General features: G+C 39.2%; 1 protein-coding gene across 1 annotated transcript; it reads left to right on the top strand.

The window, feature by feature from the left end:
• The first annotated feature begins 8,730 nt into the window (after positions 1–8,730).
• On the top strand, positions 8,731–20,869 carry LOC138045199 (histone acetyltransferase KAT8-like). The gene is made up of 10 exons (XM_068891613.1): positions 8,731–8,954; positions 9,044–9,115; positions 11,117–11,286; positions 14,178–14,231; positions 15,181–15,345; positions 15,779–15,868; positions 16,924–17,064; positions 18,591–18,684; positions 19,774–19,924; positions 20,219–20,869. Exons 1-10 carry the CDS (start codon positions 8,753–8,755, stop codon positions 20,433–20,435), a joined length of 1,356 nt encoding a protein of 451 aa, XP_068747714.1. The 5' UTR covers positions 8,731–8,752; the 3' UTR covers positions 20,436–20,869.
• The last annotated feature ends 227 nt before the right edge of the window (positions 20,870–21,096 follow it).

Genomic DNA, 21,096 nt, shown 5'->3' on the forward strand with positions numbered 1-21,096 from the left:
ACGGGCTATGTTGTGATCACGACTAATATTTGACGTTGAACAAAGAGATGTAGAGGAGCGATATCATTAAATACGGAGTATTCGGCAAGAAAAATTGTCTGATCTACGAGTTATAACGAAAAGAAGATAAAAGTTTGCCTTGTCTTACCACAACGAAATGAATCATTGCGAATATGCGTGATCCAGAGTTTGGTGAATACCTACATCTAACTTACATTGTGATTTTAGTAGTTACTCTAATTTTTCAGAATTTATAAATACAGCAGTCAATTCGATGGGGCAGGTGAAGTAGCTCTTGATCATGTTTTCGACAGAGTAAATTAATAACCGTCATGTACAGTTTGTCAGTGTAATTTTGGAGACAAAAATGTCGCCAAATTGTGGACTAAAGCTCAAAGCCGATTAAAATAAGCTGTGCTGGATTAGAGCTCTCAGTTATCTCAGTTTTCAAATAACTCACCCAAACTAAAGCGTTGAAAGTGAATAGAATCCATCGGACGAACTTGGAACAGTTGTCCATATGTACCATTTTCAGTATTCCAAGTTATCCAGTTGAACTTCGAGTTTTGGGCCTTAGGCAATTTCAAAAAACAATTCTACCTCAAAAAGACGGAAATCCTTTCAATAGATTATCACAGTTTGTCACTCTTTTCTCCAGGAAGTACTCAGTGATTTTCGAAAATCATGAGACGATTGACGTATTGAGCTCGTGAGTGGAATCATTGTAAATGGTGTTTGCACGTTTAGAATGCTTCTGTTTGTCGTAACAAGCTGACCTTTACGCACCATTAGTTGAATAATTTTTGTAATTAAACCCATTTCGGAATAAAAAATGCGGACTTTGGCTAATATTCTTAAAAATGAATAACTAATCCTAAGTAAGACTCTTTTAAAGCCTTCATTTGTAGTACTTGCTGAATGCTCGGTTTCTCACTGAAAAGAGTGACCCCATATGTTCCTTGGCGGCCTAAAAATCCATTTGTTAAACGACTCTCACTCGGCACCGGAAAAAGCTGAACTCAAACAGGTTCTTCAAGTGAATGAAAGGCAAAATAATTTGCCAAATTTCATGCCTTAAAACAGCTTGCCTCAAAAAATAAGCCCCGCCAAAAGTTAAGTTACGTTAGGCTTTTGTGAAGCGCTCACAAGGTGTTCGTGGTAATGAGAAATTATTTCCCGATCGTTCTATATTCAGAAAATAAATGCACAGTACTCGTTCCGCGAAAAGCTAATAATAGAAGGATGCTGTCATTTACAAAGACATGCAGACAATAAGCAATTAGACCCTCCGTGAGGGTACACTGGGTTGCCTGTGGTACGTGCACCGTTCCAGACAATTTTTTCAAGTTGGGGGGTCATTAAGACCATTTAAGGGGTCACCCAGAAGTCATACCAGCAGAGGCCCTTTGGCTCACAGGTTCTGACACGTTCGCACGACGAAAAAAATCTGTCCTTGCGTAATATGTAGCTCTAACAGTGCACGATATTGTTTTGGTATTGTCTATCATTGTACTGCCATACTAGAAGCTTTGGGTAAATAGCCTGAGAAGACATGTGGTTACTAGCAAAGAACTGAACCCAGAAAGATTGAAGAAAATAAATGGGCAGTGAGAAACATTGGCTTCTGGGATGACATGTTGATAAACTTCTTTTCACCACAAGTTTAAGCGTGCCCTCTGAGTATCTGACAGCTTTGTAATACCAAAGTTTACTAAAGTTTATTCCTCTCCGGCGGGATTAGTGTCTGGATGGGTGACCAAAAACATATACCCCTTCGTAAAACAGAAGCATTGGACCGAAAATACTATTAACGCTAACAAATGCGAACTTAGCAAGGTGCAGATTTTGTTAGCTTGCTTTATGCAAAAACAAATATTGGTACACAGTTTTTAGAAAGAGCAGAAGGAAGTTTCCAGGACGGTCGCTCGAGAATAACATATTTACGACATGAAAACAACATTAATTTTGAACCGTGAATATAGAATATAAACGGTTACGATCAGCGACAAACATTTTGGGAGATTTTTGCTACGTTGAATTTTGTTATTGTACGTTTTGGCTGCACAAATAAATCGCAAATCGAAAGTGTCATCGCCGGAATTCAGCGGGCGCCGTGATTAAGTTACAGATTAAGCATCTGTGTCAAGTGATGGCAAGATACCGGGTTTTAGTAAGTTTCTTTTTCTGTCAAGTGTTACAAAGTTTGACAATAAATGAGCGAATTTAAAAAAAAGATCACAATCGCCCACCATTGTTTCTGCAAAGTCAAAAATTTACTCTCCAAGACGAGGTTATTTATCACCACGTAATTCCATCATTTTGGAAATAGCAGCTACTTTATTATTCACCGGCGTCACAATTTTTTTGCTGATTTTGGGGCTTATTTTGTTGAAACTCAAGCACGCTTCCAACAGACCTGTTTATTTTCATGAAACCTTTCCTGCTTACAGAGTTTTACTAAAAATATCCTTCAATACACAACATGATATTGTAATTTACAAAGGCAGAAAATATCACAGAATCCTTTTCCAGCGAAACATTTTATTGAAACAAACAACATAAGGTGCACTAAAACGCCATTCGCGTTGCAATGACTTTCCATTGCTCGTTAACGAGAATAACAAACTCACGAGGCAGATATTTAATTAAGTTAGCACAACACAAAAACGCTAACCTCATTTTGACACGAAAATGCTTTACTGTTGCCATAAAAACTATCCAGTTAAGCTCGCATATTATAAAACATGATGAATTCATAAAGGCCACCTTTTCCACCGAACAATTTTTTGAAACAAACAACATATTTGCTCTTAGAGGCGAAAACCTCTTCCTATTTCATTGCGTGTGTGAAGACAAGAAACTCAATCGTGTCAAATTACCATGTACTTCAGGTTCAAACCCTTTCCTGAAGAACATTTTCCTTGAATAAAAATGCTTTACTATTGCCATAAAAACTATCCAGTACACATATCATAAAACATGATGAATTCATAAACGCCACCTTTTCCAGCGAACAATTTTTTGAAACAAACAACATATTTGCTATTATTGCGTGCGTGAAGAGGAAAAACTCAATCGTGTCAAATATGCGCAATATTACAACAAACTAGAATTTCAGGATCAAACCGTTTCCATGAAGAACCTTTTCCTTGAATAATGAAGCACAAAATAGACGACAAGCTTTCTTTCAAATAATTCTTGGCTGTCACATTTCGAATTTCTTTTTTACCTGAAGAATGTGCAGAATTGATCACAGATCCACTTAAGGTGTTCGATTCGTTCTCTGTTTTTGTTGAACCCATAAGTTACCAGAGAATTTTCCATTTGGTTTCAGTGTTCTACATAACAGCACACTTGGTAAATATTATTTTAGAAATGCAGCTCACTTTGATTTCTGCTCGACGGGCGACAGATTGTTGTCGAAGTCCATTACTCGTCGCTTTTGAGATTCCAGGTGTTGGTTTTCACCGCCTGCCCAGTTTATCCAACTGACTTTCCATTATTGAGCTCCATAAGGGTATATTTTGTTTAAGGATTAAAACGCCATTCACGTTACATGACTTTCGACGCCATAGCAGGCTAAGTTAATGATTCTCGTGTGTCCACCAGAGAAATCGACGCAGTTCCACTACCCTCTCGATCCTAAGAAAATACGCGCAGAAGGCTCTATGCACAAAGATACCACTTACCAGGGGAGTGACAGGCAAGACTTTTACCGACACGGAAGAAAAAAAAAAGTAACACCGAACAAATGCCTGACAATTTTAGACTGGGATTGCCATACGGCAACCCAGTAAACATGCACTATTATCAACCAAGTGCAATTAAGTTCGGGTGCTTTTGCATTATGCGCTGTTCGGTGATTTGGCACAGACAATGTGGAGAAGATGCTACGAATGATCCGAAATTGGATTTATTGAATGGATTTCCATTTCCTCTATCGATTGGTCCTTGTTCATGTATGTGTCAAAAACCATTCTTTTTCAAACGCCTCGAATGAAAATTTTGTCTATAACCAATTTCACAGCAATAAAGTACATTATGTAGGTCGTTTGTGGCAAACAGTCACAACGGTTTGCAAATCTGATACCCCTTTAGCGTTTGTCATTTTTGATTGCGAATGCAAGCATTCCAGCCAGTACAATGCTCAACATTTAGTGTTTTTGACAGTTTGTTTACAATCTTAGCCCTCGCTCAAATTACGAAGGAGGCTTCTGTCAACGTAACGTTGTAATACAGAACTGGTCATTATCCAAGACAGACAGTTCGGCCAATATCATATATCATGGGATGTGAAACTTAAATAATTTTGACTACCTGGGTTTAAAAATCTTACTATTTAATCAAGGAAATTTACGCCATGATCCCACCGCACAGTTCATTTCGATCGGAGTTTAATGAATATACCGAAACAATCACAAACTATCAATTCTTGGTAAAGCATTTGCGTACTGAAAAAAATTCATTTAACAGAGACGCATGACTTACCAAAATAACAGTCGTAAATGTGCATACAATCCACTTTAAACATTTTCCCATATTGCCTAGTTCTTTCAAAATATTTCAGCATTAATTTGCGGAAGGCAACCACACATCTCTTAAAGAAATATTAAACTTTTTTTTTACGAGCCTGTAGAACAGACCTTCTTTATAAAAAAACATCATGGAGTGCGTGACGTCATCAGATAAATGATCTCTTGTTCGCTCAGGTATTTATGATGCCCAGGACAAAGACGTCTGATTAATATTAATTCAAGAGGATTATCCTTTTGTTAAATTTACCAGATGCCGCCTTGTCTGCAATTAGAGATCGTCTGGAGAATACAAAGTTTTCTCTCAGTGTTTTTAGCGCAGATGCTATTGTCATCGGACATAGTTTGATGCTACTCCAGTTTGAAGAAATTTAAATAAAGCTGAGAAAGTTGCAATTGAAAGATCCAACGTCTCGACTTTCCTGTATGGGAAGAAAAACTTTAAATAACAATGATCACAACCAGGTTTTCTGAGCCCGCGAGACTGAGCACCCCCAGCAAACCGCCGGAAGGCCTTATCACACGGCGGCCATGTTAAGTCCCGAGAGATTGAAAACTTTTGGTTTCGGTGCACCGAAATTTCAACTCGAGGCTCGGGTTACGAAATTTATTGTCTAAATATGGCCGTCGTGCAAATAAGGCCCATAGTGTCTTCATCAAGGGTAATCCAAAGATGTCGCAAGAGTTCTTTTCATAAGCTACCAATTTGCCAAAAATGGAAAAAAGTGCACAATAAATATTATTTAGCATCATTTTCTTCTAGCAAGACTCAAATAAGTGTCACGTGAAAGGCCGCCATCATCACGGTTCAAAGGAGCGTGGCAACCTCGTTCCCAGGGTCTCCATTGTCCTCATCGACAAAGAGACCCTGGGAACCAGGTTGAGGAACGTGGACGGCATAGACAACACGTCATTGCCCTCGGTATTTTGTTCAGGTATCCAGTATCCTCCTGCGAAAGACATTCTTTTTTGTCTCGTCACGTGTAATCTTTTGAATTCCTGTCCCGAGAGGTCGACCAAGCACATCTCGCTCGCGGGCTACTGCTGTCGCGTTCCCGCGTTTCGTCACTGAAACTCGGTCCTTGAAACTTGGGTTCGCTAATAACCAGGCTCGAGATTGAATTCTTAAATAACTGACTTCATTCTTGAACACAATCACAAATCGGTAAAACTGAAAAGAAATTCGGAACAATGAGCTATTTACAAATAAGGGCGTGGAGGCAGAAAAACAACGTGCAAAAACGATACAACCCAGACAAATGAAACAAAACCAAAAAAGAACTAAACCTTGTTGATACGCGATTTAAAACCAGCGCTTAATGAAAATGTTGGCGGTGAGAAACTTCTTCTCTACTGGCCATTTATATTTTTTCAAGCAGATTTAACCAGGTCTGTTTATTTTCATTTATTTTTTCATTGTCATTACTTTCCTCATTTGGTATTAGTCTTCTTGTTCAAATTCAATTGTACTTTAGGTAACCGTTACTTCTGACGATGTATGTTGGAGCATACGAAACGAAAAGTTCATAAAGAGTTTTACAACATGCGTTGTCTCGTTATGTTTATAACCGCAGTTTGTTTGTTATTTTTACATTCGATGCTGTGTCCGTGGGTTTGAAAAGACTGAAAGGAAACTCCTCAGGGGCACCCAACGTCAATTTTCGGAAAATATCTGTTCGGAAGACGATTTGAGATCTAAAATTTTCGGAACATTTGTTGTAAAATTTCTTGCTTGCCTGCCTCTCCTAGGATTTTCGAACATCTGAAAAATGGTACAATTGACCATTTTTAACGGATTTTTACCTACTTGAAAGGTCACCTACAATTTTCGGGAGCCTTTTTTCTGGCTGAAATTCTCGAAAAGGTAAGTTTTGATCCCTATAATTTTCGGATCACTAGACTTTCAGCTAGGAAATCCGAAGAGATGGAAAATTTTTAGGGGATAAAAATATGCCTATATCTACCATTTAAATACTGAAATACGTTTAACAATTATGTTTAAGTGGTTTTGAACTATATTCTCGTTGGGTACCCCTGACTCCTAACTGAATGTAAGAACTCTGTGGACAGAGTTTTGAAGCAAGCAACCGTGGACAATCTTCCTGTCGGTGTACCTGAAGAAGACTGGTTTGGCCAGCCGAAATATAATACACCACTAAAATCAAATCTACGTTGTATCGGCTCTTGCTTAAAATATTTAGCTTCTGTGGACACTCCGGGAACTCCTTGAAATGAAGGCTAATGCGACTTCGAACCCCTGCACGTGCTCAGTATAGAACGACTAGAAACAGCTGAGGACTGTATTAACAGGGGCACCCAACGTGAACTTTCGGAAAATATCTGTTCGGAAGCCGACGATTTGAGATCTAAAATTTTCGGAACATTTGCTGTAAAATTTCTTGCTTGCCTGCCTGTCCGAGGATTTTCAAACTTCTAAAAAATGGTATGATTGCCCATTTTAAACAGATTTTTTACTCTAAAAAGGTCACCTAGAATTTTCGGGAGCCTTTTTTCTGGCTGAAATTTTCGAAAAGGTAAGTTTTGATCCCTATAATTTTCGGATCACTAGACTTTCAGCTAGGAAATCCGAACCGATGAAAAATGTTTAGGCCGGGATAAAAATATACCTGTATCTACCGTTTAAATACTAAAATACGTTTAACGATGCTATGCATGTCTAAGTGGTTTTGAACTCTATTCTCGTTGGGCGCCCCCCGTAGTAACTAGAAAAGTGACGATAAGAAACAGCCATGCAATACAAACGAATGTAGGTATGAAATTCGGAAATTAAATGTGATAACAGATAAGCAGGGGTAAATGGAATGACTATCTGTGAACGGTGATAACGAATACCAAAGGAAAACCGTAATCAAACTTGACGGCCACATTGAACCAGGAAATGAGAGACATTAACAGGCTCCTCCCCTCGGAGCTTTTCAGGCAAAATTGACAATGCAGTTTGGAGGACTTCAGCCCTACTTCTTATCCTGCAGTTTACAGATACTTTCCCTCAAGGAGGCTGGCCATGCAATCATCGGCAGTCTTACTTTACTTCTTAATAAAAACATAATAGAAACAAAAATAAATAAACAGGTAAATAAATTTACTCATTTGTTTACATTTTTAATCCATAGGTGGAAATAGTACAATACTATAGAGGTCGGTCATTTTTCCACTAAACCACGGATCGTAAAAAGAGTGCTGTCTTTTTACAATCCATGACTAAACTAACGGAATTCCGAACAAAGTGGCATGGTGTTCTAATAATTTTATGGTTATAAGTAATTCACCGTGACATTTAACAAGGTCTGTCGGTAGAAAGAACGTGTCGTCTTGAAGGCTAGTGATCTCATTCTCTCCATATTGCTTATTATTTAAAAATGAACTACGGGCATCAGATTTCCAGTATTTTCATTGGATCGCCGGACACAGGCTATCAGTTAATATACCTGCTGTACTTTATATGGACAAGGAACGCGTCAGCAATAAAGCGAGCTGAAAATTTTTTTGCAGCTCTGAGAAAAAAAATGGCCGACAAAAGCCGTTTTGGACGGAAATTGACCGAGGCAGATATCGTTGGTTCAGTGGAAGAGTTGTTGTTATCTATCACTTCATATCAAGCGCACCCTTGTATGTTTTAAAACAAATAGCTAGATTTCATGTTGCCGTGGGCCTGTTCAGTATCGATTCAGAAATAGATCACAGATGACGTTAAAATGTGGTAAGAACAAAAAAAAGTGGCACACGAGGCGATAGCCGAGCGTGTCACTGATGTTCTTATCACATTTTTACGTCTTCTGTGATCTATTACTGATCAGACGCACGGCAACATGGAATCTATTTGTTTTAATAATAGATTATAGGCAAGAACCAATCAAAATGGGACAATAACTTGGTTTATTATATAAAGAATAATTCAGTGAAGTTGAGGTTTTAAACCTTTGCAAAAAACCATGAACGATAAGTTTTGCACAGCGTTGGATCAGAGAAGATCGTGACCAGTCAAAATTGTTTAAAAAATATTGATGAAAGTCAAGTAGACCATAAACCTAATGAAGGCTGGTATTAGCCAGCCGAAATATCGTTTAAAAATACATTTTCGCGTTGTTTTATCAGTCGTGCAATAGTCTACTTGACTTTCATCAATTTATCAACTCTTCCTCCAGACATTGGGCTGCCTGTTGTGCTCGCTATGCGTTGTGGGATTCCCTTTCTTGCACATGGACTCCGATAACAACATGCCGGGTGTCAATGGAGAAGTCAAGAAAGAGGCACTCGAAACTAACGAAGAAAAGCGAGATTTAGGCTCAAAGCCCAAGAAATTCGACGATAAAACCTCAAAGACTCGAAGGACTTCAGAGCTGGGAGAATTGGATGCAGAAAGACAGTGTTTAGTGCAACGACCCAACGATCAACAGTGGCGTATGTTAATTTACAATTTTCTTCGAATTTTCTGCTGTATTTACTTCCATAAGACATTATTTGCTCACTGTTATATTTGTTATCGATAGATTCAGCCGAAATAATCCACAAAAGGTCTGTTGAAGATGGAAAGTCCGAATACTACGTGCATTATCATGGATGTAAGTCGTTCACTTATTTCGATCGATTCTAATCGTTCTTTTAAACATTGAATTTCACTCAATGATAAACCTTATTCCTCCCATTATTAAACATCGACTTTTACTGGCGAGCTGCGGAGCCACTGCATTGATATTGCCTCAAATATGGCCCTGCATTTCATAGTTGCTCCAAAATGTGTTTATCTAATTAATAGGCCATTTTAGAAATAACGATATTTAGCTTGATAGCGAGGCAGACAGGACAAAAACAATAGAAACATGTTGGAATGAATGTGAAAAATATCGATATATCCACTTTCCTTTGTCTTTGTCCTCTAAACCTATCTTTCAAGCTGAATTTTAGAGGGTTGTCCAATACTCACAAATAGACTCTGTTGGTGTTAGTGGTGATTCCAATGGTTCTATTGGTGAAAGAAAACGTGTTTTGAGTGGTTGGCTTACAGAAAGAGGGATAGTCATAATTATTAGCGCGTTTCTACTTGGTGTAATTTAAGCGAACTTGTTTTTCACCAATAAAACCATTGGAATAACATTTTCTATCGGTACCAATCCTACCATAATTTCGTACCAAGGGACCATCGGTTTGACGAGACGAATCATATCCGTAATCAAGGCCGTAATCGTAACTTTGATGCTCAATACGGCCACTCTTGTTACATGCATTCCCGAAACTATTGGTCATATTGATTTCATGAGTGTTTTAGTTCTTGGTAAAACACTCCAGGTCATATAATATATGTGTTAATTAAAAAATAGATCATTGGATGATGCAATTTTTAAGTTTTGATTGGCTTAGCCATCATGGTATATGAGCTACTATGTCATGCTCTACAAATATCAGTAACTGTATGCATCAGTTTTGTTTTTTTTTACAAAATGAAGTAGGGAAAATTTATCCATAATTTGTGGGTGTTTATAATAAAATAATTACTCCACTTGCGCTTGTTGGATAGGAGGTGATTACATCTATCATCTCATATCCAATGCGCACTCATGGTATAATTGTTAATTACATGATAAGGCAAAGACACTTTCAATTGTTCCAAAGGGGCCATTTTAGTATTCTTTTGTTTGCTTGCAAATTAGCCCTTTTTGCCTTGTTCTTAAACTTAAAATTCAAATGAATATTGACCTTGAACAAGGCACCCAGGACTAATTTGCAAGAAAACGAAAGAGTACTAAAATGGTGGCCATTTTAGAAGAAGGCAAATAAAAGGGGGTTTGGGATGTTGCTGGGATGTTGTAGAGATGGCGCAGTGGTGAGAGCACTCGCCTCCCACCAATATGTCCTGGGTTGGATTCCCAGACTCGGCGTCATAGTATGTGGGTTGAGTTTGTTGGTTCTATTCTTCACCAAGAGGTCCTTCTCTGGGTACTCCGGTTTTCCCTCTCTTCAGAAACCAACATTTGAGTTGATTTGTGTTAATTTGCTGATTTCAGTTTACAGTGTCCCCTGTTAGTGCTTCAGCTGCCTTGAAGACTTGACACTTAAATGAAGTTCCTTTCCTTTTTTCCTTTTAATTTAAAGCAGGGTTCTCCTTATCAGGCGGTAACCGGTAAAATTTAGGGCTTGTAAGAGCACTTAGTACCGCCTGCAAATGCTCAGAAGTCGCTTATCCTTTGCAGAACGTCCAACATTAACCAAATGCTTTACCGGTTTGAAAAGGTCCCTTACCAGAACCCTGTTAAAGGAGTTAAATTAAACGAAAAAAGTTGGTTTCATTGAAGCATTGATGACGATACACATAAGAAAGGTTTGTGAGCTGACGTTTTGAGTGTTATCCCTTCATCAGAGCAAAATGCATAATTGAGATTTGTTGGTGGTTTGTATAAGGAGATGGAAGAGCTTTGCCATTGTTGGAACCATGGTGGCACAAATGCATGTGGTTTTGAGCATTGTTGCAAAATGAAAACTAGTGCAAGAGGCTGTGAAAGTGCTAGGTTGAAAACCACCAAGCAGTAAATCTTGCTAGGTAGGCTTATACAATTTTGTACTTTCAGTCAACAGGCGTCTGGATGAATGGGTGCCAATGGAAAGGGTTGACCTTCAACAGAGAGATGACAGTGTTCATGTCCCTATTATAGAGGAGAAAGTTGAGATTGATGGACCAGAAAGGAAGTTGACAAGAAACCAAAAACGCAAACATGATGAAATTAATCATGTTCAAAAGGTAATGTTAGATATAACCTGCGATCAGGCATACTTTTCCTTAGACATGGTGCGAAAAGGTACGCCTGATCAGGGTTCGACATCTCCGCTAGCCCGGTAGCCCGACGCTAGTAAAAATTTTGTCGGGCTAGTAAAAAACGACGTTTAATAGCCCGCTGGCTAGTAGAAAAATGGAAATAAACTAGATATAATTAGTTTTAGTTTGCAGTTCACAGTTGATTAAAAAAACAAGAAAGTTTAAAATGTAACGATAATACCAATAATTTTATAAAGTAAACAAGTCTATCATCTTCTGGCGTCTCTTTTATCTTGCGTGTAGTTCGTAAACATCGCTAGATCCCAGACTCTGAGCTTAATGGTTAATGTCTTCCCCAGTCTTCTCCCTACCAATGTTGTGATGCCTTGCACATCGCCTCGCACGATCGCCTTGCAATTGAACCGATTGTAAAGATGGAGCGATTTTTGACAAATTACGAGGCGCCACCATGTAAAAAAGGGAAAGCGGCCAAAACTGAAAGTACTAGTAAACAGGAAAGCAGTAAAATTTACGAGAGCACTCAGAGAAAGAGAACTTTTAATCCATCGTGGAAAGCAAGCTTCCCGTGGCTTGTGCACTGGCATTCTACGGTTAGCCTTCGCCGTCTGCACAAGTGAATGTGAAACGAACATTTTGTTAGCTTTTTTCCTTAAATAACACATTATGTTATCACAATGGAAGAAAAAATTCCATTCTTTATCATTTTAAAAGACCTTGCCAATAAGTTTAGAGGAAGGTTTGCGTGTTTGGGGTTGAAGTAGACCTCAAGGGAAATTGATCCGGGCTACTAAGTTTTGCTAGTAAATTCTAGAAATCACTAGCCCGGTGGCTAGTAATGCAGGTAGCCAGGTGTCGAACCCTGCTGATACAATTTCTTAACGAGTCGTCTGCTCGTAGTCCATAATCTGGACTTAACTCTGATTGGCCGAAAAACAATAGAGCTCTTGGAGCCTCGCTCCGATTGGTTACAGAATTGCAAATCATACTTATTGAAAATCGGTTATTATGGCCGCCGAGAAGGATTTGAACACGAGTGATGTTTAGGCTCGGTTTACAGCTTCTGTTGCTTCGACTTCAGATTTTTTTTCAAAAACCTTTAAAGGAAGAGCGGAGAGAATGCATCTTAAGTATGGTTTGAGTAAAAGAAGACATTACAGTTGTATTTCCTACGGGATTTGGCAATAGGGTTATTAATACAGGCCCGAACATTCTAGAAGAAAATGCATCGTTCTTCTTCCACCAACTCGAAAACGTTTGTAGTTGTGGCAAGTCCTTTGGAATATATTCGGAAACAACAAGTTGCGAATCTAAAAAGGAAGAACTGTAGGGCTGCCACATTCTGGGAATCAGCCGAGCTTGACAGAGAAATTCGACACTGTTTACGGAATCGCTGAACAATCTGAACACACTTCTAACAAAATGATAGCTGAGTAGCTGCTGCTGAAAAACTAGAATTTCTCAAAGTCCATTTTCCTCATATCTATTTTCATAGCATCTTTTATTGGCATCTCAAATATTCGAGTTTAAATAAAGTTTATTGTACTGTTGATTGCGCCTGATGATGACATGAAGAATTCGGGCTTTTTCTGCCATTTTATCTCGAAATTCTTTGTTCCTTGATGGTTTGAACAGAGAAACCGCATCAACTGGCAAGCAGGGTTTGCAAGAATAGCTTTGATTGCAGACATCAGAGTACTATTTTGTTTTTGTCGGGTCTTTACTTGAATCGCAGCGTGCAGGTAATTTCTGGTAAAATCTGATTGGCTCACATTTATAGCATGACACATGATAACATCACTCTTGACAGGTGGGCGGCAGACGACTCGTTAAGAAATTGTATCAGGCGTACCTTTTCGCACCATGTCTAAGGAAAAGTACGCCTGATTGCAGGTTATGTTAGATATTAATACAGTACATAGCTAATTTGTGCTAAATCAGCAGTGAAATGATGGGTTCAACATATCATATTGCAGCAAAAAACAAGGAATTGGAATAAAATGTGAAAGAACATTATAATGTTTTTATAGAGCTGCACAGCTGTAACCAGTTGCTGTTGTAAATCTTTTGTGTTTTAGTAATTCATATCCATTTTTGTTTAGCTAAGTACAAGTGAAAAGCCTTTCGTCATTTAAACTCTCACCACTACTGATGATGATGATTATCATTGTTGTTGTTGTTGGTATTATTATCGTCATCATCATCATCATCACTGGTACTACTGCATGTACCATAAGAAAAAAAGCCATTATGCTGGCCTTTGACCCCTGTAGTTTTGTCCTTTCATGATTTCTTGATACAATTTGGGATACCGGGTGAGTCATTTTGTAACTTCCTCAATGATTAGTCCATAGCCTATAGATGCCATTTGTAGAGGCACTCTTGTATTGACCAAAGCAGTTTCTTCCCTTCATTTTGGCACTGCACCCTTCTTACACAAGTGTCAATAGTGACAACTTTGTCCAATATGCTACATTGTTATCCAAGCCTTTCTGAATCCATTCAGAGTCTTTGCTTTTATGTAGAGTTTGTCTGAACATACTGTAGCAGTAGTTATTTTTGCTACTGGTAGGCTGTCTTAATGTCTGGCAATGTGTTCAAACACCCCTACTCCCACCAAGTTTTCTCTGCTTGACGTTTGACAACACTGCATTATGATTAGCTGCTCTTTGAGCTATTTCTTTTATACTGTTCATGTAAATCACTCAACACCTTTTAGTCTCAGAGCCTTTTAATTACATCTCACGTGGAAGATTGTTTGGAAATACACATAGTTTCCTTTTTTGTTTTCGAAAGGTCACTCCTCATACTGAAAAATGCCACTGATCTTTTGTAATAACTATTATTTTATTCTGAAGACTTATGCTGAGATGGACCCCACCACTGCTGCATTGGAAAAAGAGCATGAAGCCGTAAGTTTTTCCCTCTCAATCCGTTTTGTTATGGTCTGGGTAAATTAAACTGTTTCTACAGTAGATGCAGCAGAGAAAGGTTGGTACATTAGTGGAAACACGTTTCAGCTGCATGTACCATCGATGTGATCATGCAAGTTGACGTTCATTCTTGACCCGGCTACTTTCATTTGCTCTTCATTGCCAAAAGCATGCATGCTTTGTATCTTGCTAGTTGCAAGCTGTGCTGTAAGCTTCGTGTACAATTTTTAATAAAATATATCCAAAATTGGTAATTTAAAAAGAGAACAATTTTTCGCAAAAATTATTATGCTGCCTTGAGCCTATCAACAAACTCCCACACCCCACTCCCATTCGTAATTTACTTCATGGAGTGATTTACCCTAAACATTTGAACATTGTCAGGGGGAGTGAGAGGAGGGCACTTGGCAAGTAGGAGGGTGTGATGAGTGATTGTCTCAATGCTTTTGTTGAATACTGAAGGGCATGCATGGACCACACAGCACCTACTAGAGGTGTCAAATTACATGTACTTGTACATCAACCTTCTGTTCAACTTTCCGGAGCTGTATTGGTGGAGTTTAACCCATTGACCCCCTGGAGTGAGACTTGACCGATTTTACTCTGTCTAACACCAGATGATTTTACTTGTCAACTGGAGACATCCTAGGGGGGCTGAGAGGTCAGTGGGTTAACCAGTCAAAAACTTAGCAGTATGTCCCTTCCATTAACTGACACTGACTTCTGCAATTAAGTCTTAACCCATTCACCCCTAAACCGGCCTAAAATGGCCATACTTAGTATTTTACTCTGTCTAATGCCAGGAGTCAATGGGTTATTCACACACTGAAAAACTATGTCCCATTAACAGATTTTACTCTGTCTAACGCCAGACGATTTTACTCATCAATGGGGAACTAAGGCAGTTTTTTTCACCTCCACTTTGTAGATTACCAAGATCAAGTTTGTGGATAAAATCCAATTTGGCAAATATGAGATTGATGCGTGGTATTTTTCACCATTTCCTGAGGAATATGGGAAGCAAAATAAACTGTGGATATGCGAATATTGCATAAAATACATGAAGTATGAGAGAACGTACAAGGAGCACTTGGTAAGAATAATAGTAATTTCATAATTAAGTAAAGTATGATCGTCCGGGTGAGTGTAGCCCTGAGAAGGACTGCTTGAGATGACATTTTGACTGACATTTCAACAACCTGAGCAGAATACTCTGAAGATGACTTCCTCTCAGATTGTTGAAATGTCAGTCAAAATGTCATCTCAAGCAGTCCTTCTCAGGACTACACTCACCTGGACAATCATACTTTACTTAATTGTGATATGACTCCTGGGTTCAAACCATTTACGATAATAGTAATTTCATAAAAATCTTGTTGCGGTGTTGCTGGGCTTTTGACATTTCCTACTCAAGTGGCCTGAAATAACTTACGGAACGATTTTGTTAAAATTACTTTTAAAGGGATAATGATGCTTTGCAAGGTGCCTTTTGTCTTGAAATGTATATGAACGGGTCTATTCTACAGGGGAAGTGTGCAATGCGTCAACCACCTGGGAAGGAAATATACCGCAAGGGGACAATTTCAGTTTATGAAGTTGATGGAAAGGAGCACAAGGTATGGAAAACATCCTCTTTCTTGTTAACATACACATACAGGACTTACATGAACTTGGTCACATTAATTAGTAAGGGAGTGGTAAATCCAGGTGATCTGGTGACGTAACTCGGAGCACTGGGGAGAAAAATTTTAACGCCGTATCCCACAACCGCGCGCGGGCTTATTTTCGAATTCAACATGGCAGAGGCGAGGTTAGATCTCTTCGGGTCTACTTGAATGTTCATTCAACAAGAGGAAATGTGGTAGACACGTAATGATCTGTTGAGTTTTGGCGATGGAAATAACACCTAAGGCCGCGCGCGGTTGTGGGATACAGCGTTATATTTTTTCCTTCCCAGTCCCCCAAATTACGTCATCAGATCACCTGGTTGATTGACACATTAACACACTTAAACAGCTTGATCTTTAATTATTCAACTTAGAGCAGTTCTTGTCAGTTACAGCAGTGCTTGAAATAATAATAAAAAAAAAACAAGTTGTGCCTGTTTCAAAAGCCAGGCAACCAAACCCATGAATTTGCTCGCTTTGATAAATCCCTTGTTGCACGTTAGGAAACCTGCTACTGTTAAATCCATGTGATGAAGCTTGAATATCGCATAGTTCTTAGTGTGCGTCTGTGGTTTTTCATGGAAGTCTGAGTTTAAGTTTAGGCATTTTCAAAATGGCGTCTTTGATCTCAATCGCCTGTATATTCGTGAAGTTGTCTCTTCTTGCATTTTCCTATCTGACAATGTTTTGTAAAAGCTACAGATATTCAAATGCGGGCAAATGCTCAGACGACCGACTACCGTTAATTTCGAGCTCTAAATTGCACATGTAGTTGCACTGTAGCCAATAATTATTTGTCGATATTCAAAAGTATAACTACGTAAATAAAAATAAAAAAAAATTGAAATTTTTGCAAAGCAGGATGCTGTGGACTAAACTTGATTAACATTTTTTGGTGGGTATGCATGTCGATGTGACGAGATATTTCACGGTCAAGTTAGGAATACCGGTGCCTTGTTTTTGCTCACTGCTTGTTTTTTGTTTTTTTTTTAAATCTGTTTCAGTTATATTGTCAGAACATTTGCTTGCTGGCCAAATTGTTCCTGGACCACAAAACCTTGTACTTTGATGTGGAACCATTTATGTTTTACTTGCTAACAGAAGTCGACAGGGAAGGAGCACATCTCGTTGGGTATTTCTCGAAGGTATTGTGTCATAAGCCTTGTGTTTGAGATTATGATATCTTATGAGGTTTAAACGAGTGCCAACACAAAGATGCTCTTTAAAAGGAACAGTACCTATGGCATATATGGGTAAAATTTTGTCAGTCAACGATGGACTCTCAATAGCTCTGTGAAAATTTTTGTGTAGTAAAACATCACTTAAGGCCATACTGTATGCTATTATTTAACAAAACATTGTTTTTTCCCCTGGTGCGGAAGTGAAACACATTAATGGGTTTATCAATTGCGTTGATATGGTAAAATTAATTGACTAACGTAAAGAAATTTGAAAGCTGAGCTTTTTCGCTCTGACGGAAGGCAAACGCTCGAAACGTGAGCTTTGGAATTTCTCTACGGTGGTCAATTTACCATATTGACTCAGTTGATAAACACATTTCTGTGAGAAGTAATGTATCTTGGCTGGTGGGAAGTACTGTACACCTTTCACAATACCTGGAAATATACCTGTACAATAAAAGTTGCTTTCAATGATGATGGATCGGTCTGGCTGAACTGTAAATCCGCTGTTTCTCGTTGAAACCTTTAGCTGAAACTCATGTGCAACGGTGCTGCGAAACAAGTTTCAAGAAAAATAGAACCGCTTTCTACTTCTCTAACGGTCTCAACGATTGCAGTGTTGATAAAAAAACCAAAGAGTTTCACCGTGTAACACCACTGTCGCTCGATCTGCTGTGGAATGGGTCCGAATTATTGAGTGACAACCCCGCCCACTTCAGTTAAACATTTTGATGAAATTCCGGTGTGAGCAGTAGCCAGATTTCGCCGTCAAGGTGTACCTGAACAACCACAACAATGGAAAGATATGAGTCCCGGGGAGAAATGGAAAAAAAGTGTTCTTTTCCAGCGAAGGGTTTGCAAGTACAGCCATGGACTCGCTGTTATTTCGAGTGCATGAAAGGTTCCCTGGCTTGAAAAGTAGCATCAAACAAGACAACTTTCAAGAATAGACCATTTTCGAATTCTCACGGCTGGACTTGCTCTAGCGTGAAATGGAGGCAAATGCGGGCAGATCTTAATTAATTTGCCCGTATTAGCCTCCATTTCATGCTAGATCCAGTCCAGCTATGAGAATACGAAACTGGCCTATTTAAACTAGCGAAAGTGGGTGGAACAGTGACTCAGTAATTCGGGGTCAATCCACCGATCGGTGGTTTTCGTAGTACCAGAAGTTACCGAAACTTGCGCGCGCACACGGCCAAGGCCATGGAACTAATATCGACTTGCTTTGCGGGAATCTGGTAACAACATTTCGAGACTATTTCCAACGTTCCCGAGCAAGGTTTGACCTTTGATGTTTCACGGTGCAACGCCTGTACCGTTGCACTCAAGTTTCCGCTGAATGTTTCAACATGTAACGGCGGCTTTACAAAGAAGAAGTCGGTAATGTTTTCTACCTCGAGAAGTTAAGGTTTTCTTTACTTGTACGAACATGATCTCTGGATTGTGGCTGTTGGTATGGTTGACACCTTTTTTTTTTTGTTTGGTAGGAGAAAGAGTCCCCAGATGGAAACAACGTCGCCTGCATCCTGACGTTGCCACCATACCAGAGAAAAGGATATGGCAAATTCCTAATTGCTTTCAGTGAGTTAACCATTTTTTGTCATGGAAACAGCTACTGTCGAACATCGATTATCTTCACCTGTTTGAAGACATTCACGTACGAGCCTTTGTAACCACAATTAACCCTTTCGGCCCCGATAGTGCCAAATGGCACTTATAGATTTTACTCTGTCTAACGCCAGACGATTTTACTCGTCAATGGGGAACCCCTCGGGGCTTAAAGGGTTAAATGTATACTGACGAACTTGTACAGAAACAAAAAGTGTGTGTTTACCACATCATACAACTGAAACAGTTTGTTTAGTTCCTAGCGTTCGGCCCATTTTTGTCCTTTAAAAAAATAGTTTGTGAATGTTCCCGTAAAACGAATGCTCATTTCTTAATTAAGTGATATTTGGTTACCCATATCATAAACATGCACTGTAAATGTTGCTGTTTAAATTAACCATTCTGATATAGTGGAACGTGAACATATTAATCTCTGGCTATGTATCACTGGCAATTAACCGTTGAACTCCCAGCGGCTACTTATAGATTTTACTGTCTAACGCCAGACAATTTTACTTGTCAAAGGGGAGCCCCTCGGGCCTTAAAGGGTTAATCGTAGAGCACAAAGAAAAATCTTCGTTGCGGTGTTATGTTGCTTAAAGAATACTTACATACCTTTAATGGACACCTGCTTGCTTCATCAAAGTCTCTCGAATACTTAACTAAAGCGACAAGCGTGGCAAAACTGCTTATCAGTGCAACAAGAAATGAGAAAAGCAAGACACTCAATCACGGTCATGCGTAATTTTACCGTCAAAGCATTAAGGCAGACCTCAGACCGGGTGTATAGTGACCATCTTCCAATAGCCGAATGAGAGTGAGTGAGTGACAAATCGGTCGCTTAGCGGATTGTAAACATGAAAGCACCGGAGCGAAAAAGAGGCCAAGATAATTTATTCACCTTTTTCTTTGATCCGGTTGCAGCAATTGCCAGGCACAATTCATCGGTTGAAGTTTGGCCATGGTTTGGAAAACGTTTGTGATAAATTTGACTTACAAGTGTTATGATATAGCCCTTCATTTGCTTTCAGACTGAAAGTTTGTTTTCTGTCCATGTCCTAGGTTATGAGCTGTCCAAGATAGAGCAGATGGTTGGATCGCCGGAAAAGCCCTTATCAGATCTGGGCAAGCTGAGCTACAGGAGTTATTGGTCGTGGATTTTGCTAGATATACTGCGCAACTTTCGAGGAACGCTGTCAATTAAAGATCTCAGGTGAGTGACTGTTGTCGAAGGAAGTCAGGCCCACAAGGGATCGGGAATAGCAGGGGTTGAACAATATGCTATCGTCTTTCGCGCAGACACGTGTGTACGAGAGTTGCGCATGCATTTATGCACCCTAAAAACATGTTTTCTTTGAAGGCCCTCGGTATTAAGGAGCTACAATAGCTGATGGTGAATTCATTGTGGATATTTTATGCAAAGGATGTCACTTTCTAAATTGTACTTTTTCATTTTTTAACTTTTCATTTTTCTCAATATTTGTTTTTGCATTTTCCCCTTTTCTAGCAACATGACAAGTATAACACAGGAAGACATAATTAACACGCTTCAGTCGTTAAACATGGTGAAATACTGGAAAGGACAACACGTGATCTGCGTCACCCCAAAGCTTGTTGAGGAGCATGTCAAAAGTGCGCATTACCGCAAACCAGTACTGTCTGTGGACACTTCATGCCTCAGGTGGGCGCCGCCGGGAAAGAAGATCAAGAAGATCAAACACTGATTAACAGTGTCAAATCTTTAATCAATGAGGGGCTTAAATTTGATTAACGGTATACTCCACACACACAGTGGTGCTGCAGATAAACTTTGCTGACTCGTTTGGTCACTTGTTGGTTTGCTAAAGAATATTCGTAGTTGGATGCCGAGAGGGGTCACTGAAACAGCCCCGGTAGCCACTATCTAGGGCGTTTGAGAATATGTGTAGCATGCGCTGATTTTATGTGAGCTACCTCAAGCAAGCACTTCGAACTCTGCTCTTGTATGAAATGACACTGTTTCCGTGCAAACGCCGAGTATGAAACACTGTAACCTAAAACAGGGAGGTTTTTTAGTTTTAAAATGAAAGGCCCTTGAAAGGGAACGCTGTGTACAAGTTGTAAATTATTTTTAAAATTCTGTGTATAGAAAACGATAAATATGAATGTTTTACTGCTATTGTTGCCCCAGGTTTAATTTGCCAAAGTTTTTTTGTCGGCGATGCAGGAAGCGAAAAGAAAAGTAACGACAAAGAAAGCCGCTAATTTCGATAGCTGTTGATAAAAGGAGGGATAAAACCACCGAAGTAAATTTCACCCCGCCCCATCCCCCCCAAAAAAGGATTTTGTTGGGAATGATTTCCCAGGAAAGGGGAGGGGGCTCATGTCGCCCTTTTTTGTAAACTT

This window comes from Montipora capricornis, chromosome 4, assembly GCF_036669925.1.
Source record: "Montipora capricornis isolate CH-2021 chromosome 4, ASM3666992v2, whole genome shotgun sequence".
NCBI lineage: Eukaryota > Metazoa > Cnidaria > Anthozoa > Scleractinia > Acroporidae > Montipora > Montipora capricornis.

What these genes read in the sequence shown, in the direction of transcription:
- LOC138045199 (XM_068891613.1), top strand. Translation starts at nt 8,753, where the DNA reads ATGGACTCCGATAACAACATGCCGGGTGTCAATGGAGAAGTCAAGAAA. An exon ending in ACCCAACGATCAACAGTGGC is followed by an intron (nt 8,955 to 9,043) that starts GTATGTTAATTT and finishes TGTTATCGATAG; the next exon opens with ATTCAGCCGAAATAATCCAC. An exon ending in CTACGTGCATTATCATGGAT is followed by an intron (nt 9,116 to 11,116) that starts GTAAGTCGTTCA and finishes TTGTACTTTCAG; the next exon opens with TCAACAGGCGTCTGGATGAA.